The sequence below is a fragment of the Penicillium riverlandense genome (genome assembly GCF_028828495.1).
Source record: "Penicillium riverlandense strain IBT 135883 chromosome Unknown utg000003l_segment0_segment0, whole genome shotgun sequence".
NCBI classification, from domain to species: Eukaryota; Fungi; Ascomycota; class Eurotiomycetes; order Eurotiales; family Aspergillaceae; genus Penicillium; species Penicillium riverlandense.
Genome location: NW_026643196.1, coordinates 3,257,140 through 3,281,623, shown reverse-complemented (window position 1 = coordinate 3,281,623; position 24,484 = coordinate 3,257,140). Strand labels below are relative to the sequence as shown.

Below are 24,484 nucleotides of genomic sequence, written 5' to 3'. Positions count from 1 at the left end.
TAGTCTTTGATTAGTTATTCCCAGAAGCTTATTCGATGTTCCCAGGAATACCTTTTTGGGGACATCATTATTACTCGTGTATCTGTACAACTTCGTCAAGGCAGCTCTGTCTTACCCTGGACCGCTCGAAAAGAATGAAGAAGCTATGTGTAGTTTCCCAGGAATAATCTAGTTATTACTTGCAGAGTGTCATTGAAGTCGTAGCTAACAGAAAGAGCATCCATTTCTTTTAAAACTGACTAAGCTGACATGGTGACATTTGTGATACGCCTTGAATTGAGAGGAAGAAGAACTCGACAAGCTAGCCCTGAGAGAAGAAAGGCAAGTCAAAAAGCGATTACTGGTAGCCCGTCACTGCCATTTGTCGGTCAAGCCAACTATAAAGTGAGCAGTTGCAAAGTTCGTGGGCAAATTTGGCTTTGTGAGATCTCAAGCTATTTACATTCAAAATGAGTTCTCCTCCCAAGAGTACCACAGAACAAGATACTGAATCACCTGATGCCCGTCTCGATTCACTGATCGCTGAATGACGGTTTGATGGGAATTTTTTCTCCCGGCTATCATGAATCCCCCCGTCAGCAATCTGCCACCACCTACACTCTTTCATTATTTCTCGAAGCCCAATGCCAAGACTTACTAGTGTATATTAGGAATAGACCCGGAATATCAATATTCCTGTATCATCAATACAGTGACTTACTCTAATATAATACATCTCTCTGTCTCGTAACTGAATTGGCGATACAAAGGCAACTAGAATTTTCCATAGTAATGCAAGCAAGTCAAACACGAGAGCTTGAGAAGGCCTCGAGAATCTGGCAAGGTCACTTTCCTCTGCCACTTCCCATGTCTAAGTGACATTCTGGGGGGTTACTCGGTACAGTGATATTCGAAATCAGATATACCACCATACACTCACGAATTAATTGTCGAGCCCTAACCTGAAACGCGCCAATCTAATTTTAGTTTCTCCATCCGCAATCCCTGCGGAATCGTATCGTATTGCCTGACAGTGATGAATGAGTAATGGTTATAATACCGTATTGCTCGATGGAATTGTGTAGAATCTTCCTTCAGTCCACACAGAGTGAAAGTTGTAGGGGTCTGGCATGATTGCCTCTCTTTCCTTCCTCCTCATTGCAGGCAGCCTTTCTCCACGATCGTTTTAAATATGATAGAAGGCTACGCTAGTACTGTAGAGAATGGTAGTCATTATGCTTACTTGTTTCCATGGTCTTTTTCCCTTCTAATATGTTCATTTGTTATGTGGAGACGACCGGAAAAGCTCATATCACTTTGATTACATTTCTCAGCCCGAGTAGCCTGAATCATGGGAACACAACTAGCAGTACAGTCGTGCTCGAAATCGCCTTGACCAATATACACTGAGAAACTCTTTCCTGGCCCTACTGCCAAGGCCTTAGCGCGGATCATTTATTGAGCCGGCCGTGTTAAATTGAGGGCGAAATAAAAATGCGCTGTGTACTGTATGTACCCTGACGAAAAATTACACCATGCGTGTAAAACGTCCGCGGAATTCCATGGAATCGTAAAGTGGATCTGCAAATCATGTGGGAAGTGCTGCCTAGTGCTGGGTAACCTGATGATCTTCCAAGCGACTTCACTTCTCCTTCTCATGCTGTGCGGCGTGTGCTGGTCATCACCTGTGAGGCTGTCTCTTTGGACTAGAGAACCTCAAACAAGTGGTACTAGCGGCTAATAACCATTCTGACTACTTGGCGGTTGTTTGTAGGCGAACAACACCCTCAACCGCTCCTAATGGTGTAAGCCTTAACTAATGATCACTTACCTTTAGTCTGTCGTTATAGTAGGCCTAAGAAAATGACTCCTAATTCTCTCGTTAACCATTATGATTATAGCGTTCAACAAAGCATAGCGCTTAACACGTAGGGCGATGATACATCATAATATGTACTAACACCTAGCAACTTCCGTTGGTTAGCCGCCTCCCCGTCCGATATAAGCTATATCAACGTCGATCCCTTCTCCCCTATAGAACACGCGTCTCTACAATAAACTACTTCGCAAAAGAATAGTCTTCCGTTACTCTAGTTCGGTGATTAGGAGGAGGGTCGAACATATAACGAGGACCCACTAACCTATATCTACTACTTGATCGAGTAGAAGGTCACTATTAATAATAGGATAGTAGCGAAAGATATAGAACAAGATCTAGTTCTAGCCCCTCGATTTCACTAGAGGCTCTTTTTGCAACTAAAGCTAAAGGAGCTACTTATACGAAAGTATCTATATTGCAAACTTGAATTAGATGACACGTCTATTATCGTATTTGCTACTTAGTAGAAGGGCCTTACTCTAAGGTTTAATAGAACCGACATTAATTAGACCTCTATAGAAAAGTAGCTCTTAGATTAGGATGACCTCTTTCTTACTAGTAAGAAACTAAGACTAGTCATCTTATTTAATTACATAGAGAACTCTTTGAGCTTAAATAGAAGTAGTAGGACGACTAATAAACGAGGCACTTCGTCTACTACCTAGCGGATGCTTTAAGAGTAAGATCGATAGATCTATACTAAGGAAGTAGCTTCTAGAGAGCCGCCTACCTAGAAAGAGGTATATGCTTCAATACGTTGTCCTAGGTCCTATGAGCTAGGCCTATACTACTAGTAGGATCCCTATAGGAAAAAACACTATAAGCTCTACTAGGATTAGCTAGAGAGTTTGGTTAAATATATATAAAGCGGTAGGATTTTACTATGTTATGAAGATATGCCTAGTATGATTCGCGAGTAAATCTATAGAGTAGAGAGACAACGTTTTAATAGACTATAGGCTAATAATCGATCTACTGCTAAGGCAAGCTACCCTCCCATTACTATCATAAATATACTTCTAATATAAGCCTAATAAGCACCTAGGCTATCAATATCTATACTTCTAGGGAATACTATTACCTCTTTAGTCGACGTTCCTACTATTCATATTTCAGGCCTTCTCGATATTGCTATAAGAGAATATAGCAGCTAGTAATAGTCACACTTAGGTAACGAGGCGTTGAAAGCCGAGGTTAGAAAGGCGTGCGATGTAGCCCTAGATGATAGACTAGACTTAGTATAGATTAATAAAGACAAAGATCCTGATTACTTTAAGGTTCGAGGTGTTAAGTGGGGTATTACTTAGCGTTTTGTCAATGACATTAGGCACTAGGCGGAAAAATACAACGGATGTATGACAAGCGAAGCGGATATATAGTACGAGCATTAGGTATTCTAGTAGGTCCTTTTAGGCATCTATATAATTTGAGATATCTTCTATGCAGCTTAGCAAGAAAATCAAAGTTCATCGATTATTAGACTTGCGTTTCGGAAATAACCCTTTGCGCTTAATACCCTTAAACCAACCACGTCAACACACCACTCAAGAAAGGCGTCGAAACCTTGGTTTAGGTTCACTTCATACTCATTCCACTTTCGCTTAATGAATTGCTTAAGCTTAGAGAAGAACTCTTCAATAGGGTTTAAGTCTAGTGAATAAGGGGGAAGATATATTAGCTTCACGCCGGAGTCTAAGCACATCCGCTAGATCTTCTCCGTACAATAAAAAGAAGCGTTATCTATAATGAGAATAGACTTTAGCGCCGGCCACCTATTGTAGTATTAAAGAAGTTATTTGATAAAATCCTTAAAAACGTTAGCATTAGTAGAGCCTTGAAATATCCGTCATAGGATAATCCCATCCTAAGCATACGTAGGTAGTATTTAATAGCGTTTATCTCAGTGAAAATTAGAGATCTAGACTAGAGTAACACCGATAGGAGACTAGCCTATTCGTCGAAACCTAGCCCGTTTATCACAACCTGACTCATCTACGAAGACTAGATGGTATGACCGATAGCTAGATAGGTTGTAGAGGTAGAAGTCCCGTAAATCTACGTTTCGTTCCTTCGCAATCTTTCGAGCTACTTTCTTCGACCATCCGACCGAAGCAAGCGCTCTGCTAATGCTTTGAATCGTTATATACTTCCCAAATTCGTCCCAAAGAAAGAGGGCCATCTCGTCTCGGTATAAAGTCGGTTTCTCTATCAAGTGTTCACAGAGAGCTTCGAGCATAGACGGTGTGATACTTCGCGGGCGTCCAACACCATTTCGCGGCGCCCTAACATTCCCGAATACTTTAAGGTTAGAGCGAATGTGTAGTATGGATTGTTTGCTGCAGCCAGAGGCAAGAGCCATCTGGGATGTCGTTAGTGAATTACTCTGGATCATATGATGATTAAGCTCGAGTTGTGCGGGTTTCAAGTTTGGTGCCATCTTTCCTGATGGATGTGCAATGATTGTTTTGCAGTGTGCTGCATAGACTTTGGTATGAGATCGGCATCTCTTGACGGCCCGACAGTAAATCCGAGTCCAATCACATCACGTGCAGACAGCCATTCATTCTACGCGATTCCATTAATTTCTATAACCTATGATTGGTGCCCGAGAGCCCACCTCCTCACTACTGCTCGAGGCTACCAAGGTTAGACCCTTCCGCGAAAGCAGTGTAAACCTAATCCTAAAGTCATATTTCTTGAATCATCTTTTTACAAGCTACCTTGGAACGCTAGGAGCGGACCGGTCCGGCCTGATTAAGACCTACTTTGGACTTTGTTCTTGGAACGCCAGGCCAGGAACGCCAAGGCCAGCACGGTAACGCGGATCCCTAAAACAGAGACGTTCATTTGTTTAGCTTCGATCAAACCCCGACCATTGAAACGCCCTCGAATCGATCTTGCATTTCCTCCGTCTATAGAAAAAGTCTCTACTGCCTTAGCGGGGCGCTTACAACGACCATAGGCAACGAACGACGTGCCATGTCTCGGCTGAAGCGGTTTTGGAAGGGAGATTCGACGAAGGCAAAGGGTCAAAATGACGATGTGTCTGCAAAATTAGCTGGTACGGGAAAACTTCCAAACTAATATTGTCACTATTGATGTCCATAGGACCAGTTACCCTCCACGGTGACAGCGTTATAGGGTCGATTTCTGCAACTTCAATTACCAATCGGTCAACCACAGATCCTTCTACCTTGATCTCCGTCACCTCCGAGAAGATGCCTCACACCAAGTTTACGGGAGTGACTGGAAATGAGACTTCTAACGACCCGAATCCAACCCAACCGCTATCTGCAGATATCATAGACGCTGGATCTACTCCTGCTTCTCTCTGGGACAAAGCATATGATTCTCTGAAGCAAGAAAAACCTGAGCTAGTATCAAGATATGAGGACCTCTTGTCTCGAGTGCTCATCAGAGGTAGCCTTGAATGTAATGAACCTGTTCCCCAGCCGTGCTAATGACACTATATAGCTAAGGCGAACTCTCTATCGGCCCCGAGCCAGGAAGAAGACGCCGAGGATATCAGGAACCAAATTCCCCAACATGATGCGGCTACGCGCAGAGAGAAACTGAAACAGATAGCCGAACTAGGTCTGAAACACATGGAAGATAAGAAGGTTAAGGTGACAATGCTAGGACATGAGATCGGTCTGCAGGACGGGGTGGCTCAGATTGGCAAGGCTGTGGATTGGGCCCAAGAATACGTCAAAGATGCGGTCAAAGATGTCCCTTATGCGCCGGCTGTGATGGCAGGCATCTCACTCGTCCTTCCCCTCCTAAAAAACCCGGCCGCTGCCGACACTGCCAATCAGGAGGGGTTTACATATGTCACGTCGCAAATGCGCTACTACGTCGAGATGGAGTCGCTCCTGTTACCCGAGGATATGAAGCCTGGCTTGAAGAATGACTTGATGGAACGTGTGGTGGACCTGTATAACCTCATTATTGACTTCCAGGCGCAGAGTGTCATAAGGTTTTATCGCAGTCAGACCAAAAGCTACTTCAAGGGCGTCGTCAACTACGACAGCTGGGACGATAAACTGGGTCACCTCAAGGAGGAAGAGGCAAAACTAGAGGATAAGTTTGAGAAGGTTTTGTCTGCCACGGGTGTGCAGCAGCTGAAGAAGCTGGCCGGGGAAGCGAAAAGATCTCACAAGGCCCTAAACGATATTCTCGATAATATTCAGGAGCTTGTGAGGATATCTCGAAGCCAAAAGGATACACTAGAGAGGACTGAGCAACGCTTATCTAATGCGGAAGACCGACGCTGCCGAGACACTCTCAACGCCACCGATCCTAGCCTTGATAAAGTCCGAATCGAGGAGGACAAAGGTGGTCTTCTCCGAGACTCATATTGTTGGGTACTCGACCATATCGATTTTCAGAGGTGGAGGGACGCGAGATGTGGCCAGCTTCTCTGGATCAAAGGTGATCCTGGAAAGGGCAAGACAATGTTGCTCTGCGGGATTATTGATGAGCTATCTAAGGTGGCTATACATGACATTAACATCTCGTTCTTTTTCTGCCAAGCTACAAACGACCGCATCAATAATGCGACAGCAGTGCTGCGGGGACTTATATATATGCTTGTGCAGCAACAGCCCTCTCTCATCACCCATGTTCGCGATGGCTCCTTCGAGGGAGAGAATGCATGGTTCGCATTGCTCAGAGCCTTCAATAAGATTCTAGAGGATGCGCACTTGCATCGCACTTACTTTATTATTGATGCACTTGACGAGTGCACTTCAGGCCTGAGCCAACTTCTTGATTTACTTGTTCAGCAGTCGTCAGCTCATTCGCACGTGAAATGGATCGTCTCTAGCCGCAACTGGCCGAGCATTGAGAAAGACCTCGATAACACGACGCAAATAAAGCTTCGTCTTGAGTTAAACGAGGACTCTTTGTCGGCTGCTGTTAACTCATTCATCCAGCATAAAATAAATAAGTTGGCAGAAAGGAACAATTACAGTGCCGAAATACGGGATGTGGTCCAGCATCACTTGATATCAAAGGCAAATGGCACGTTCCTCTGGGTCGCCTTGGTTTGTAGGGAACTTACCAACGTCCCAAACAGACACGTGCAGAAGAAGTTGGAGGGATTTCCGCCCGGTCTTGATGAGCTTTATAGGCGAATGTTCAACCAAATCAGCGAATCAGATGACGCGGAGCCCTGCAAGTCTCTTCTCGGCGTTGCTATGACCGTTTTCCGCCCTATCACGCTGGATGAATTATCGTCCTGTATCGACTTACCTAAAGAAATCACAGACGAGCTAGCAGAGATTATAGGGCTTTGTGGCTCTTTCTTGTCGCTCAGAGAACGGACGATCTCCTTAATTCATCAGTCAGCCAAGGACTTTCTCCTGCGAAAAGCATCCGATGAGATCTATCCTAACGGAATTGAAAAGGTACACTATTCCATCTTCTCGAAGTCGATGCATGCAATTGCTAGGACACTGCAACGTGATATCTACGGCCTAGTCGCCCCCGGATATCCGATCGACCAGGTCAACCAGCCGGATCCAGACCCATTAGCCGCAATACGGTACGCATGTATCTATTGGGTTGACCACCTAAACAAGTGCTCTCTCGGCAATCGCGCGATCGAAGACCTTCAGGACAGTGGCTTGGTCGGGAGTTTCTTGCGCCAGGACTACCTTCATTGGCTCGAGGCTCTCGGCCTATCAAGAAGCTTGTCAGATGGAGTAGCCTCCATGCTAAGACTCGAGAGTTTGATTAAGGTCGGTTTCCGACTACGCTATCACAAATTTTTTTAACTTAATCTTTTAGACAATAACGGAGGATGCACAGATAATCAATCGAGTTCGAGATGCATCCCGGTTTATCCGATACTTTAAAACAGCCATTGAAAGCCAACCCCTCCAAGTATACGCTTCAGGGATGGTCTTTTGCCCAACTGGCAGCATAACAAAGATCCAATATAAAGTCAACGAGCCAGTGTGGATAATGGAGAAACCAACCATGGAAGAGAGTTGGAGCGCATGCCTCCAGACCCTCGAGGGCCATGGCGATAGCGTCAAATCGGTCACCTTCTCCCATGATTCCAAGCGGCTCGCGTCGGCTTCGGCGGATGGCACCGTCAAGGTGTGGGATGCCAGCAGCGGCGACTGCCTCCAGACCCTCGAGGGCCATAGCGATAGCGTCAAATCGGTCACCTTCTCCCATGATTCCAAGCGGCTCGCGTCGGCTTCGGCGGATTGCACCGTCAAGGTGTGGGATGCCAGCAGCGGCGACTGCCTCCAGACCCTCGAGGGCCATAGCGATAGCGTTAACTCGGTCACCTTCTCCCATGATTCCAAGCGGCTCGCGTCGGCTTCGGAGGACGATACCGTCAAGGTATGGGATGCCAGCAGCGGCGACTGCCTCCAGACCCTCGAGGGCCATAGCTATCACGTCAACTCAGTCACCTTCTCCCATGATTCTAAGCGGCTCGCGTCGGCTTCGGAGGACGATACCGTCAAGGTATGGGATGCCAGCAGCGGCGACTGCCTCCAGACCCTTGAGGGCCATGGCTATAGCGTCAACTCAGTCACCTTCTCCCATGATTCCAAGCGGCTCGCGTCGGCTTCGGAGGACGATACCGTCAAGGTATGGGATGCCAGCAGCGGCGACTGCCTCCAGACCCTTGAGGGCCATGGCTATAGCGTCAACTCAGTCACCTTCTCCCATGATTCCAAGCGGCTCACGTCGGCTTCAGCGGATGGCACCGTCAAGGTGTGGGATGCCAGCAGCGGCGACTGCCTCCAGACCCTCGAGGGCCATGGCTCTAGCGTCAACTCGGTCACCTTCTCCCACGATTCCAAGCGGCTCGCGTCGGCTTCATGGGACGGCACCGTCAAGGTGTGGGATGCCAGTAGCGGCGACTGCCTCCAGACCCTCGAGGGCCATGGCTATGGCATCAACTCGGTCAAATCATTCGACAGTAGCCACTCCCGTGTTGAAACTAACATTGGCACCCTTCGTTTATCTTTGGGACGGACCCACGCTACTGAGCCCGAAGTGCCGCAATTTGAAGGTTATAGTATAAGTTCCGACAAAACATGCATTACTAGGAACTCGAAGGATGTACTCTGGTTACCACCGGAGTACCGCCCAGTTACCGCCAGCGTGTCACAATCGACAATATGTCTTGGCTGTGCCTCGGGACGAGTACTATTATTCACCTTTGATTCCTCAACATTATCAAATCTCCTTGACTGCCCTGAAATCCTTTTAGATTAAACTAGTCTCACAAATTCCATCTTTCACTCTCTTCTATTTTCAATTCTCTTTGCAATAGCCTCCATAACCGGCATCCGGGTGACTACAAGCAGTGGTGAACAGAAGAACTCCAGTCTACCAGGGCCGTGCTAGGTTAACTTGGCTAGGCTCGTGTTTGACCCCAACTGCAGCAATTTTGCAGTGGGTACAGCCTAGCAGTATCTAAAATGGCAATATTCAATTGAACTAGTTAGATCTTGTGAAGAACAGAATGGATACTGTACAGTCAGGCATGCAATATCTCTGGCATATGAGTCAGAAACCTGACCGTAGCAACACTTGTACAGAGTCGCGCTGGGACTTGTGGCCGTCTGTGGCCCTTATTCTATTATAACATCGATTCAATTGTTACTAAAGTATCAGCGGAACGGGTATGAAGGGGATTTTTACGATAAGTAACCACATTGGATTAGCGTGTATCTGATTTCGTATATCGCTGTAGAATAGAGAGCCGTAGAGGAACATGCCCGGAGTTGGGACCTTCTTAAGGCGTGCAGATTCGTTGGCGGCGGATTGATCTACACGGCAGACTGGCCAAACCAGACAATGGTCGATTGTCGGCCGACCAGCGATGAACTCGATCCAGGGACTAGTGTCCGGATTTGCTAATAGGTCAAAGGGCACATGTCCAGGGTCGAGCGGCCATGGTTGAAGGGCAACGGTGCGAAGGACAAGCGCTGAAGTCAAATGAGGTTGGGCTAAGTATCCTTGATCACGGCCCCATCCCAGGTGGGTCCAGTTGCGGTCACGTGTGACGTGTTGGCTGTAAACAAAGGCCCACACCACCCCTACGGTGGGGAAGAAGAACATCACCCTTCCAACACGTTCAAGCGTGCTTGACTCGGCATGTCGTCGGATATTGAAGAACTCCGGCGCCAACTAGCAGATGCTGAACAACGGCTTTCGGCGTCTCAACAGCAGCTTTCGGCGTCACAGCAGCGATTGTCCAAAACGAACCTTCCCACGTTTCTCGATGGCCTTCATAAACACCTCTTCCTCGGCCTTGAGGTCCAGCCGGACGAGAGCCAGTCGACGCGTGGGGATCCCGCAAATGCGACCAACAAACTTCGCCCCCGATACCTTAGGGCCTGGGACACATTCACGAGCGAACAAGAGGAAATTTGGCGACTGCTGATGGAGTCTTCGCTCATTGAAGATAAATTATTCACTTCGCTCCATACCTTGGAGGAGATGGGTGAAAGCATTCGCCGGCAGCTGATTGGCTCAGAACTTGACCTGAATCACTTTCTACGCCAGACCGTTGAGGACCACGTTTCGAAGATCATCGAAGAACTTTACAAGGATCCGGCCCTTCGGCAAACATTCGGACTAAGAGGATCGGTCCGTTTTGAAAACCATTCCAATACGTTGAGCCCGGAAGAGGAACTAGTAGAAGGGTTACGGAGCGTGGATATTCGCGGTCGCCCTACGCGACGACGTTCGCCTCGTTTAGCTGAGCGCGAAGAAAGGGCATCGAGCGCGGCCACCTGCAAACCGAAGACACCACCGCCAGTCCGAACCAAGAGGCCCCGTGCCGATCAGTTTTGTGTTTACAACATTCCAAACGAGATCTCTGAATCTACACATCGCGTCGCTGCCTACATCAAAGAATACAAATCCCCGCACAAAGTGACGCTGGGCCATATATACGAGGGATTGGGGGACATGGACGTTGATGAAGTGATTCAGGAGAAGGATGATGAACCCTCTAAAGTTCGGTTCCAGCGAGCGCTTGTCGGACTCCTTTCGCAGCCATTTGACTATATGGTCCGTGCTCGTACGCAGGTAGGAGTTTTTACCACAGGCGAAGCAGATATCTACCTGCGGATTGGTGAGGACCCTTCCACACTTTTTTACCACCTTTCCGTTCCAAAGGGTGACGTTGGGCATGAAACTGGATGGGATCCCTATTCAGACCGCCCAAATCGTTTACATTTGACTGCGGTGGGTCAAGCTCTCGCTTTTACCCTCCAAGCTCTTAAGTTACGTCCCCGAAGCCAGGCTTGGGGACTGCAAGCAACAAATACGTTGCCAACATGGGAAATTGTACCTGCGGACATTCTGGATGATATCTCCGATCAGGAAGTGCCTTCTTCTGAATATCGTCCGCCAAAATCAGAAGAATTTCTCCGATCGTCTCCGATACAACTACGCCGCCGGAGACGCAAACCCAGCACGAGTGATTGTCGACCATTACACGCCCATAACACTTCTGATGAGGATGATGACCCTCATACACCTAGCCGGAATCCACACGTTTCTCGGAAGGTTAATCGGAGCCAACCAGTATTGGCCAGCCAAACATCCACTACGGCTGGACGAAGCTCCTTCTCCGAGGAGAACCATCGCCGATACTGCACGTTGAAGTGTCTAAGCGGATTGGTACATGGAGGGGAATTAGGGGAGTTAGATCAGGCTTGCCCTAATGTCCGTGATCATGGTCACGGAACAACGCGTCATGTTATCAACGCAAAAACGTTCGTCCGCAAATTGCAACGGCAGCTCGCTGAGACTGTCAATGCAGATTGTGAGGTCATGGGAATCCACGGTTCTCGAGGCGCCCTGTTGAAAGTGACTCTTTCATCACACGGATACACTGTGCCCGCGAAGTGCACCGTGTCGGAGTTCCGTGATCACCTCCGACATGAAGCAGCTGTATACGACCAACTTCGTCCAATTCAGGGCATATACATCCCTCTCCACCTCGGAAGCATTGACTTGGCTCATCCCTATAGCTACGACGGGATTGCTTATCTCGAACATATGATGCTATTGAGCCCAAGCGGGCAATCTCTGGACCTAGCACTCAGGGAATTGGGCCGAATTTGTCTCGTTTCCAAATTGACAGAGTCTCTATCAGCGATACATACCCGACATGTCGTTCATAGAGACCCGGCTCCGAGAAATTGGTCGTACAATCCGGAAAGCAAAAATGTGGTGTTTTTCGATTTTGAAAGAGCTAAAATTATCGAGCCCCGTCCGATTTTAGGTATGATTTCACCGAACCGCAAACGCAAAAGGATTGAACATGGTGGCCTGGATAAGAAGCATCGGGGTACAGGATTTGCGGAGGAAATAAACAAGGCAGTGCATGAGCTGCGGTGCTTGCGTGTACAGCCATGGAACCAGCAGAACCAGTCATAATGTGGCCGATGACTGCTGGATCTTGTAATTCGGAGACGGATAGTATTCGCCAACCCGCACCTCCTTTTTTATTCAACTGTTCTTGACTCTCTCAACCTCAATGATTGATTGGCTGCAGGCCCGTCAAAATGATATTTTAGGAACATGTCTATAATTCAGCCACGGAGCCAGGGCTCTCCTCTATCCACTTCGAATGATAATTGTTGCTCGGTCAGGAGCTCTTCTGGCATTTTGCGTGCCGATTCTCTTTTTTATTTTGTGATTCAAAATTAGCCCTGCCTTTTCAGAAGCCGAGAACACTCTGCAATGAATTCCTCCTTCGTCATGTTCCCGCTGTCCACAAGCGCTCTGTTCTCCTCCGTCTTCTCTAAGGCCACATCATACTTATCCAACTCGCTCACCTTCCGCGCCGCAAATACCTCAAGCTCCTTTACGTTGTCGAATTCTTTCTCGCGCCTCGCCCACTTAGTAGACCCCAAATGCCGGCGCAGCTGCGTAAAAGGAAAGCTGCGCTGGTCGTTGAAGCCGGATGAGAGGAGCATATGCAGCCACATGGCCCCGGATGCTTTCGACCACTTGACGAGACTTGAGAGCTCTCTCCCTTCGTGCGCTGGCATTTTTGCCTCTTCTTCCTCCAAGATACGTATGAAAATTTCAAGGCATTTGAAGTATCGGTCGGCAATTTTGGGTGACTCGTCGCCCTTGTAGTCCCATGTGCTGTTGACGGGCCTGTCTTGGAGAAGCCACCACGGCGCAGAGCCAAACAGCTGGGCGGGCCCGATGTATGACCACTCGAGGTCCACTACTCCAACGACAGTGAGATCTTCCCTGCCGCGGACAATCAGATTCGCCAAGCCGAGATCATCGCAAATCAGCTTGAATTTGCAATGGTCATACTTCGCATTGACAAAGTCACGTATCAGGCTTTTTAGGACCTGAAACGCCACGTATTTGTTTTGGGCATCATATGAACCAACAGTCGAGTTCGGCTGGTGAACGAGTTGCTCCCAGTCCTGCCCAGCGACATATTGAAAATACTCTGTCGTTGTCGCAAACCCCTGTGTTCGGTCACCTAGACATCAGTTGTACAGTTAGCGCACTCGATTGGAGCATTAGTGACGAGAAGGGAAAAGATGACAAAAAGGCGTACCAAAAGTGTCAACTCCTCCATTTTGTAGAATGCTATGTGCCTTGAATGTTAGCGGCCGTGGCGGTGTAGGGTCTTGGGCTTCAGCCTGTGGCGACGGTAGGCTGCCGATCCGGTCAAAGTCGAGCTTTAAAAGCTGAAGCAGAAAATTCGCCAACTGCCTGTAAATTAATTCAATATCACTATCCTTGATGTCCTCCCTTATGACTCTGCTGGGGCACTCGGCTCTGGGGTCCTGCAAAAGGTCGCTGAGGCTCACACCGTCAATGAAATCCATCATGATGAACGGTCCTAAACCAAGTGGATTGCTCGCAGCGGAACCCCACGCCTGTACTCTCGGGACAGGAATAGTAGTCCTATTACGGATGACATTCAGGGCTGCCACCTCCATGGCAACCTTCTCGTCGGCGTGATCGTCGGAGACCATCCCCACAAGAGGGTAACGAACCATCCATGCAGTGCTGTCACTGAAGACCATCTTCATGCCTGCATTGAACGCGCCGTGGTGAAAGGTACCCTCAAGTTGACAGGGAAGCTTGTTGGGATGGAAAGTCGATACCCACTGACAGAGACGGCCCGTTCTGTGGGTCTCGTTCACTTTGTCAACCCAAAGCTGGCCCTGCACCTCGTGGACGAGATCGATAGGCGAGTTGATGTCCATAACATTGGAGAGGGCTTCAATGGTTGAGGTTGAGCACTGGGGCTGGATACAACTTTGGTGATTGAGTGAGCTGGTCGAAAGACGCGCGAAATGGACGAGGGGGCTACAGCCCGTTTTTAACGCACAGCGAATAAATACAGCTTGTAAATAGCTCCTGTTCAGAAACTGCTTCAGTCCTATTGGAATTGGGTAACCATCCTATGTGACGTAGAATGAGATACAGTATTTCAAGGATAGTAAACTAGATTTGGACATGTACTCCTTATGTGGCGCCTGACATTTTGCAGGTTGAAAAACTCATTTGAACAGTAGACACATACCCTTCTCTGGGTCTGTTTTTTGACCAATGATGTCTTCGAACGGGAAGAAGCCTTAGCGACCCTCTGATTTGTACCTATACAGATTAGCGATTGAAAGACAGTCACGCGTTTGGTGCACGCGTACTGGAAATACCTGGTCGTTTCATCGATTCGATTTTGCGGATCACCAAACATCTCAGTAATGTCTGTCGATCCTCTGCATTGATTGTGGCGGTGTCCAAAGTCTTGTAGAACGTCTCGGCTGAAATTGTATTCCCCACGTTATCGTGGACTATATTAAATATAATTCCTTTGCGCTCTTTCCACGGTCAGCTACGTCAATCAAGATTCTGGAATCACCTACCACAGTCCTTAAGCATCTCTGGCTTCTTATATCTGCCGGATTTTGGCCATCCTATTGGCTTCTTCCATTTTGGTTTCCCCGAGGTCTCTATCCACTTAATTAAGAGTTGCAGAGAGGTTTCTTCCTTCAGAGTTTTGATTTGTCTCTGATAGATTGTTCTCAGAGCAGGAGGACTGATCTTGTCGAGCCTCCAATATATTGTTGCTACGGTTTCACGGTCGCTCTCTGATAGCTCCAATAAAGATTCTGATAGCCCTGACAGAATATTAGTAGCCATTTTCATTGCTTATTTATAATGGGTGCAAACTTTTTCCGGCCTTCGTCGCGGGGCGAGGAAGTAAGGGTGGCAGTGACGGACTGTTGGGTGGAATGGCGTCCTCAGAATTCCCTATACAACACGTTTTTGGGGTCTCAACAACAAATGAGACCTCTTCAGGAGAAGTAGCCCGAGACTGGTGGCTAGGAGTCATGCAATGGTACTGAAGCGAGCTAATGAATGTGCCACGAGCTAGTGCTGGTTTCCACGTGTTCGCACCATAGACTTTAATGTACTTCGATGTATGACTCTGTTCCCAGCAAGTGGTGGATACCGCAGTTGATACGCAATCAGTTTCAAATCCAGAAATCGAGCCCCCGTTCTGTTGTGGAAGGCAGTGTGAAACCGATAGAGGATGCTCCAAATTCGATGCTATCTCAATTTGCTGCTGATTAGAGTCTTGTCCGACACATCTACGAAGAGGTCAGCAAGGTGCCAATGCAACAGAATAAACACATTGGTATACCTGGAGTTTTCGTAGCTGGCTGGCTTGATAGTCTGACATGGACCTTGATTGATTGAATCTGACAAGGCTGGGAGAGCACTCCAATCTCTCGTCGTCACAGACATGCCTATGGTGTTCGCGATCGGTGGAATGCAGAACAGATTCAAACGGAAGCATCGAGTGCAAGGCCGCGGAGCTGTTTTCACCAAGTCACACTTAACATCTCCTTGCTGGCAGCTTTGGCAATATCCCTGGACTTCAGACAATCAGCTGTCATCGACAAAATTCGCCATCCGTTGTACGCACTATTCGAAACTCCACGATCGCATGTAACGTTGTTAAATGAATAGCCTTTGTGAAACGAAGGATTTAGCGTCACATCAAAAGGTGAAAAGAAATACATCGAGCAAGAAGCAATCGAGAAAAATCTCAGCGATCCTTACCCTTATGGACTTCGAGGCACAATTCCGAGGCTGGTGCAATTGAGTAGAGCCGTTCTCTTTGCATCACGGATGCGAAAATGTCTTCATAATTATGAGAATACCCGAGACGAGAAGACCGAAGGAAAGAATACAGGGCGAACCAAAATATACCTTAATTCAGTCAGCCGTATGACCTAAGAATTTCTCATAAGCGAGGACGTACATATAGCTAGGGGAGGTTCCAAGGGAGCGGGGCGCGTGCTGCCCAGTGACAGTTCTTTGAAATCCCCTGCGCCATCTCTCTAACATAATACTGGAAATATTGTAGATATGGAACTAGACCTAAATTAGAGAAATATTGACTCTGATCGACATCGGACCGTTCTAGTGCCCTCTTTGCAGAGAGATAGTAGACATTAGACACGCGCTGCGGAAGCTCGTTCGTCTCTGATCAGGAAAGGTTACCAGTATGGGGCTTTTTGGAACGCTGCCCTAGGATAAGCCCTGACCTATCAAAAGAAAAATTAGTCGAATACATGATTATTCAGTAAAATTGAAATTCAATTTTACTGAAATGTACCGTAAGATTAGTGTCACTGCGGCAAACATGTAGGTATATCTAATAAAGAAGATGAAGTCTCCAGGTTCTTAGCGCGAACGTAGCTCTGTGGCGGCGCTGATCGAAAAAACTACTATAGTCAGTAATTTATCGAGGCTTCCTGATCCACGTAGCTGCTCGTTTAGGCTAGGGCTAAGGATGCGATCGGATGTGACTATCGAGAGCTCGGACTTGAAACCAGATTCGGACATTACAAAAGACAGCAAAGGCATAATAAGGAAGACCCCATTTCCCTGACCCGCGGTATTTCTTCACGGACTACCTTTGTTGCCTTTTGTGGACCTTGCAAACATATCTAATTTTTACTCTCCTTTCTTGTATCCGAATATTTTCTAGCCTACCCCCATCGGCCAGTGAACACGCAATCCGCATACCGTTATGATGCCTCCACGTATCCATTTCACGAATAAAAGCCAACGCGACCATCAGAACAAAGACCGAGAGGGCTCTCTGCGAGCGTCAGCCGACCTCACGGCGGAAGGACAAAGGAAGAAGGCTCTGGAATATTTGAATTTTCTCAACAACTTTTTTCAAACATACAATGTGCTTGAAGATGAGGATTACTACAAGCTTGGGAGGTGGATTGGACGGGTTGAAAAGCTAAATTTGTCAACATAATATGAAATGGGAATGCGAAGGCAATCCTTCATTCTCTAGGCGGAAAGAGAGGCGGGTCAAAAAGAAAGATCAAGTATTTGAGTTTGAGACGTAAAAACTGAATTTCGTCTTTATTCCAATCGATGTGGTGGAATAATGTTCGGCGCAGTTCCTTTCCGGGTTGGAGAGAAATTTGAAGACAATCTCAATCTCGTTCCTCATGCCAGTGCTCCCATTGTCGTTCATTGTCAGCCATGGGGTAAAAAATAAACTCTCCGGAGAGTGTAACACATCTTCGACAGAACTATCGAGCCATCCACCAACAATGGATTGGACGTCGCATTTACGTTTCTACATGTCTGTGAAAACCTGACCTTGTCGGGGTTCTCTATTGCACCGAAATTAAGAAGGACTGAATCGATCTTCGCGTTCTCGTCCAAATGGGAAAGAGGTACTTGCCACCGTACACACCATTTTTGTCTGTCCAACTGCATACTTGGGCAGAAATGACCCTCGGAAGACGCTACCACATCGCTGCTGGGAGCACATAGGGCAACAGATTGATTATGGAAACGTGGAGTTCAATTTCGTCAAAATTGAACTAACATTTATTGATACGCAACCTTTGTTTTCGGGAAAATCACAAAACGGTATTTTGTCATCAGGAGACGAGTTAATTTCCAGGGGAAACTGCTCATCTTTAGATGGTCTCGGCCGTCAATCTAAGTTCGTCTTTCTGGGCGCGACTTGCTGCTGGAAACAGAAAATGTAACGCAGGTCTAGTGTCCATAAATTCTTCATAAAATTTCAATCAAACGCTCTTGTTAGGCACGCCTGATTCGCGTCATTGCAGCAGGCCTAAGTGGGACAAGATGTAGACGAGGCCGCCGTTTGTCTCTGAAGTAGAACATAGAGTCTCGATTTCGGATATTAGATTTGGAACACCAGGTTCAAAACAAGCCTCCTTTATAATAGGGGGGTTGTTGAGATGCGATGCGGCAATTCTTATATAAAATGCGCTTCATTCTGTCAGCGCTATTGCGGTGTCCTCGAAGAGAGTCTCTTACAGATAGCGTCGAGTCTTCGACCCCGATCGTTCCAGACTAAGCGTGTGATGGTTAGAAAATTTGAACCTAGTTCCAATTTACAACCCACCTTTCTTCAATAATGACCTTTGGAAAACCAATGGCCGCCCTTTTTTGTATGTTTTTGACAACGCACGGAGCTCGCATCATCTCGTGAACAGTCCCCCATCTGCGGACCCAGGCCATGTCGTCGTCTTTGATATGAACTACAAAGCTTGTCTTTGTATGTCTTTTCAATGTTAAGAAATGTTGAAACCTGCCGTTCTCAGGAAACTCACAGTGGTTGGCCTCTAGAAGAATATTCTTGACATTCAATCGTGAGAAAATTTTCCAAATCAGCCGTGTCTGCATCGTTGTTTGCCGACAAGTCAATGACAAACACGTCCTTGTTCCTAGGCATGCAATTCTGTGTTGTATCTCGTAAGATCGCAGGGACCTGGGCCAGCGTAGGCTGGTCGCATTTCGGGGCATGAAGGACCGGCCTGTACTGTTGGTTCGGATTCTTGCTTTGGGGCCTGTATAACGGAGTCAACAGAATACCAGATAAATTTAAGACTAAATAGTAACTTACCTTATGGGGTGATATGAATCTTGTCTGATTGGCTCTGACGAGGTTGGCAAGAGACTCCGATCGCTTCTAGATGAGCCAGACATGTCTGCTGTGTCTGCGTTCGATTGTTTACACGGCAAGTGGCCCTGTGTCGAGATTGTGAAGAATACTCAAGCGATTATGAGAATTCCAGAGACGAGAATATCGAAATAAAAAATCGGGGCGTATATTCTATTCTTCACCTTTGCGACGATCCGGCGGCATCCCCCCATTTTATGGTTTCAGCCCATATACCTTCGCCTAGTCAGCGTCGTGATCAAATGACTATCCATGGAAACGATGCTAGCAGGGGTCTCGCATTTTCGAACGAGAGAGGCTTGAGCCGAGCGAACTTGGTGAGCCACGGCACTATACCGCATTTTTCATTATCAGAGAATATGCTGTAATTGAAACTGAGGGGGTCAGTGCGGGGCGCGCATATCCGCCCGATCACGAAATATGCGGGAGGATGGTAGACATTAGGCACTCGCTAAGAAACCTGCTTTTCTGGCAAAGAAAAAGTCACCAGCAAGGATCTTTTGGCGCGCTGCAACTGCGAGCCGAGAATAAGCCCTGACCTATCAAAAGAAAAAAATGTCCCACTTAGTCGAATACCCCATTATGTCAGGGTAAAAACTCCACTAGTATTTTACTAGTTGGTCCATCTGCCGCATCCTGATCACCTGATCTCCCATCCTGGAAACTAGGCGTCCAGGGCAATTTCCACATTGCAGAGTTTTTCCGCTTCTCTGCCCCTATAAATACAGACAGGATAGATAGACTGAATACCATCGTTTTCATCATTGTCAGAACTGACTACTTGGTAGTTTTACTAGTGAATACGCCTATTCCGCACTTCCACACATTATTCAGTAAAATTGAATTTCAATTTTACTGAAATGTACTGTAAGATTAGTGTCACTGCGGCGGACATGTAGCTCTATCTAATAAAGAACATCAAGCCGCCAGATGCCCAGCGCGAATCTGTGGAGGCGCCGATCGAAATAACTGATGACGTTTCCTATTCAGCACGGCTCCCTGTGGGCCGATCAAGATTCCTTTGACCACATATTTGGGATCCACCGGAATTAGGGGCTACGATACCAGTCAAAACAGATTATCTACTTACACGAACGACTGCAAGTCTCTTGCCGTGGGACTCGCAAATATTTAAAGGAATATATAAAGAAACCTCCGTCATTCTTAATTGCCGAACTTTTGATCTTGTTCTGAATTATCGGCATGTCGGCAAAGCAGGATGCCCCCCAAAACTCCAGGAGCTGTATGCTTTCACCACAACGGGTTGGCTCTTACCTCGGGGGTTTGCCACCGCTTTCGCTACTGTGCATCTAAGATTGATACTTACCCTATCAACCGAAAACCATTGTTCCACTCTATCCAACACACAAGATTTCCGTAATGGAATATAATTTATTGAAAGTATTGTAAGGTAGGTGCCAATGCTCAATGACTTGTCTCACAAACGCTATAGAAGTGGTGAAGTGCCTCTGTTCAAAGACTATTGGTTTGATTGGTTTGGATATGACAGTGGACGAGAATAACTCAAAGGCCATAAGCCAGTTTTGGACATCTGCTTGTTACGTGGCGCTTGAGATTTCCTAGGCGGATAAAGGGTCGTTTACAGTAGACGCAAATACTTCTCTGGCGTGGTCCTTTGTCTCTTGTATTTGTATGAAAAGTAAAGGCTTTGGTGACGATGTATTTTGCACCTATGGCGAGTCAATGATGATTGAGTGGCAATCCGATCTTAGTGTTAACATACTGGCAGCCCTTATCCTCTTCGTAGACTCAATTTTGCGAACCGTCAAACACCTCAGTAACGTCTTTCGATCCTCTAATTTTATCGTGACCGTCTTCAAAGTCTTGTAGAATTTCTCCACAGAACCTGGTCTTCCATCATTTCCGTATATGATATTAAATATAATTCCTTGGCGCTCTTTTCACCGTCAGCTAAAGCAACCAAGAGCCCGGAATCACCTACGATGGTCCTGAAGCATCTCTGGCTTGTATTTGCTGGGTCCCGGGCATCCCAATGGTTTCTTCCGTTTTTGCTTCCCCGTATCCTCTGTCCATTAACTAAAAGGCGGAGAGAGGTTTGCTCATTCAGTGATTTGATTTGTCGCTGATAGATTGCTCTTAGAGCAGGAGAACTAATCGTATTGAGCTTCGAATCTATTGTTGCCACAGTTGCACGATCACTTTCTGATAGCTCTGACGGAAAATGATTAACTTAGCTATTTTCAGTGTTTGTTTATTAATTACTGCAAACCTTTTCCGGTCGTCTTCGTCGGGCGAGGAAGCAGGTATGGTAATCCCTGTCTCTTGGATGGAATGGTATCATCAAGCTTCCGTATACCACACTCTTTTGAGGTTTCAACAATGAATGAGATCTCGGGAGAAAAGGATTGCGACTGATGGCTAGGAGTAATGCAGAGGTACTGAAACAAGCTAATTATTGTATCGCGGATTAGTGCCAGGTCGAAGTATTCGTATCATAGAATATAACGTACTCCAATGTATCATTCTGTGGCCAGCAAGTGGTAGACACCGCTGTGGATGTCCGTTCAGCTTTAAATGCAGATGTCAAGCACCCATGCTTTTGTGGAAAGCAGTCCGAAACCGATATAGGATGCTCCAAATGTGATGCGATCGTTATTTGGTGTTGATTAAGCTCTGGTCCTACACATCTGTATAAAGGGTCAGCAAGGTGCCAAATACACTAAGATGTGCACATTGCTATACTTGGACCTTTCGTAGCTAGTGAGCTTGGGAGTCTGATAAGGAAATTGATCGATTGAATGTGACAAGGCTGGGAGCGAACTCTGATCTCTTATAGTCACAGTCATGCCTGCGGTGTCCGCGATCGATGGAATGCAGGACAGATTCAAACGAAAGCACCAAGAGCAATGCCGTGGAGTTGATTCTACCAAGTCACACTTAACATCTCCTTACTGGTAGCTTTGGCAATATCCCTAGACTTCAGCCAATTAGCTGTCATCGACAGGGGTCGAATTCGTTGTACGCAGCGCTTCGAAATTCCACAATTGACTTTACCATTGATGAATGTATACACTGTGTGAGATGAAGGAGGAATCAGCCGCCACATTCGAGGATCAAAGTAAATGTACTAAGCAGGCCGAGCAATCAAGCAAAGCCTCAGCAAAGCTTACCGTCATGGGCATCGAGGCACAATTCCGAGGCTGCTGGACTTGAGTTGAAATGTCCCCATTGCATCATGGATGCGAAAATGCCTTCATCATTAGGGGAATGGCAAAAAAGAGAAAATCGAAGGAAGAAATGCAGGCTAGACTAGATAATGTTAGCCCAGTCAGTCGCGTGATTAAGAATTACTCATAAGCGAGGACGTCTACATATTTAGGTGAATATTTCAAGGGGGCGGCGCGCCTGTTGCCTAGTCAAACTTGATTCAAATCCACAGCGCCATCTCTATTCCAAGTTAATACTGGACATATTGTAGCTATGAGACTAGATCTGAGCTGGAGAAATATAGACTTTGATCGACATCGAACCATTTGAGTGCACTCCTTGCGGAAAGACGGTAGACATTAGGACCTCGCAGCGGAACCTCATTATTTTCTTGTCCAACCAGGGATAAGGCACCACCAGGGGACTTTCGGCGGTTGTAATACTGCGCATCCGAGGACAGGCCCTGACCTATGAAAAAAAGTTTCACCTAGTCGAATACACGATTATTCAGTAAAATTGAAATTCAATTTTACTGAAATGTACTGTAAGATTAGTGTCAATGCCCAGCGAACATGTCTGAACGCAGCATAAATAGAGCTGGGGACGAGCCTCAGTTAAGGAAATGCGTCTGCTCGAAGTGGAAGAACGATTCCTCGAGCTTCAGAGCTCTCGCAATGCCGATAGAAGCAGGGTCTACGGTGGGTTGACAATATTATTTGCATGACCATCCGCTGAATTTGAAAGTTTCCAATCCCTCGATGTTTTCTCCTAAATGGAGCTGAGACCGCATTAAAAGCACTCATCGCATGGTACTTAAGTACACCGGAGCTCGCAAACGCCATAAATCAACACCATAAACTTGATGCGGATACCATATCCCTGGTGAAAATATGCCAGTATCTCAGGAAGAGTGACTTCAGAAAAGGGTGGAGGTCTTTGTCCACGAACAACCTGCTCGAATGGCTTGTGGAGTGCATTGTGGACGAACTCAGCGAGGCTGTACTCATACGGTTAACACTTCTCACTTGGCATTTTGATGCGCGGGATGGGGCGCCCCCTTCGCGCTCGATTCTACTGTTCTTCGACCAACCGAGTCAGTATTTTGACAGTGTGTGTGAGAGAATTTACTACTCCTACACATGCATGTCTTCACCTGGTGCATCTGGATCACTGAGCTCCTTTAAGGACAATTTCGCCGACATTCTAGGGTTTCTCGAAAATCACGTGATCAAGATCTGTATATCTAATTTTGGCTTCTGATTTTCTGGTGTCAAAGTAAACGTGATTTGGGATTTTGGTATGAATTTTTTACATATTGAACTTTTTAGCTATAAACACTTTATGGCTTAGTATTCGACTTGTTGTTCTTCAGGCGAATTATAAAGTGCGAGGTTTTCCGCAAACCATGGTTTTCCCATCTTCGCTCCGTCCTTCATGTTTTTCGATTTTTCCTTCCGATAAATAGCTGACCAAAATGGCTAAATAATTGCAAGTCTATCTCTCACTATTCAGAGTTTGGCAACAGCCACTGCGTTTCCGGCCCTTCAATGGGTTGGTTGTCAGTAGAAGTCTTTGTTTCATAATCGATAGAAACCTCACATCTCTTACAACTGAGAACAAACTCAATTTCGAAGAATCTGGTGAAGGAAATAGGTCCTGGAGCATCTCCTAGAGGGAGAAATATCAGCCACCCAATGGCTTGCTGGTAACATCGTTGGAACTCTTCAAAATTTCTGCGTCTTGTCAGACCGAGTCCTCGATGCGTTTGATCCGTTTGATCTAGGCAGTGTTGAGTGATGGCGGCCCGGTCCTTGAGTAGACGCAGACACTTTGGGCAAATGAAATGAAATCTTGTCACTTGTAGACTTGTCCTCAAAATTGAGAACCTTCGTATCAGGTCGAGATCTTCCATTTTGATTTATAGACAACACGAGTAACGAAAGAAGATTTGAATTGAGAGGAAGTTTCAGGGATCAAAGGCTTCCTCTCGCTGCTCTTTAAATGACTGGCGCCCTTGAAATACCTAATATCTGCAAAGTGGGATCTCGATGTTCCAATTGGTTAACCGTGTTGCATGGTCCAGCCAGATCATAGTGACAGACGGTGAAGAGGAATATTCATGCAGGATTTATTTCGAAGCGAATCTTGGACCTATTACCCCGGATAGCCATCTCCATAAATACAACTGATCCTCGGTTCCACTCCCAAACGTCTGACTAGAATTGGAACTGATCCAAAATTACTAGTTTCCCTTGTATCTGGCCACTAGATATTCCCACTCCTCCTGAGACAATAGGCTCTTTGCTCTGTACACTAGATTTTGGTCCTCGGGATCTAAAACAGAATGCTCCCATAACATGCGTGGGTCCAGATAAATGGCCTTGACAGAGCCATCGATACATACACCGGTAAAGCGCATCCATATCTGA

At 46.6% G+C, this 24,484-nt stretch overlaps 3 protein-coding genes across 3 annotated transcripts; 2 read left to right on the top strand and 1 right to left on the bottom strand.

Moving 5' to 3' along the window:
• Positions 1-4,837: 4,837 nt before the first annotated feature.
• On the top strand, positions 4,838-9,100 carry N7474_004976 (uncharacterized protein; the record flags this gene model as incomplete). Its single annotated transcript, XM_057196391.1, has 4 exons — positions 4,838-4,919; positions 4,967-5,278; positions 5,333-7,599; positions 7,649-9,100. 4 exons carry the CDS (start codon positions 4,838-4,840, stop codon positions 9,098-9,100), a joined length of 4,113 nt encoding a protein of 1,370 aa, XP_057053787.1.
• An 885-nt stretch (positions 9,101-9,985) lies between these two features.
• N7474_004975 (uncharacterized protein) lies at positions 9,986-12,283 on the top strand (the record flags this gene model as incomplete). The annotated part of the gene is made up of 1 exon (XM_057196390.1): positions 9,986-12,283. One exon carries the CDS (start codon positions 9,986-9,988, stop codon positions 12,281-12,283), a length of 2,298 nt encoding a protein of 765 aa, XP_057053786.1.
• A 269-nt stretch (positions 12,284-12,552) lies between these two features.
• Positions 12,553-14,091, bottom strand: N7474_004974 (uncharacterized protein; the record flags this gene model as incomplete). The annotated part of the gene is made up of 2 exons (XM_057196389.1): positions 12,553-13,355; positions 13,434-14,091. 2 exons carry the CDS (start codon positions 14,089-14,091, stop codon positions 12,553-12,555), a joined length of 1,461 nt encoding a protein of 486 aa, XP_057053785.1.
• Positions 14,092-24,484: the final 10,393 nt, after the last annotated feature.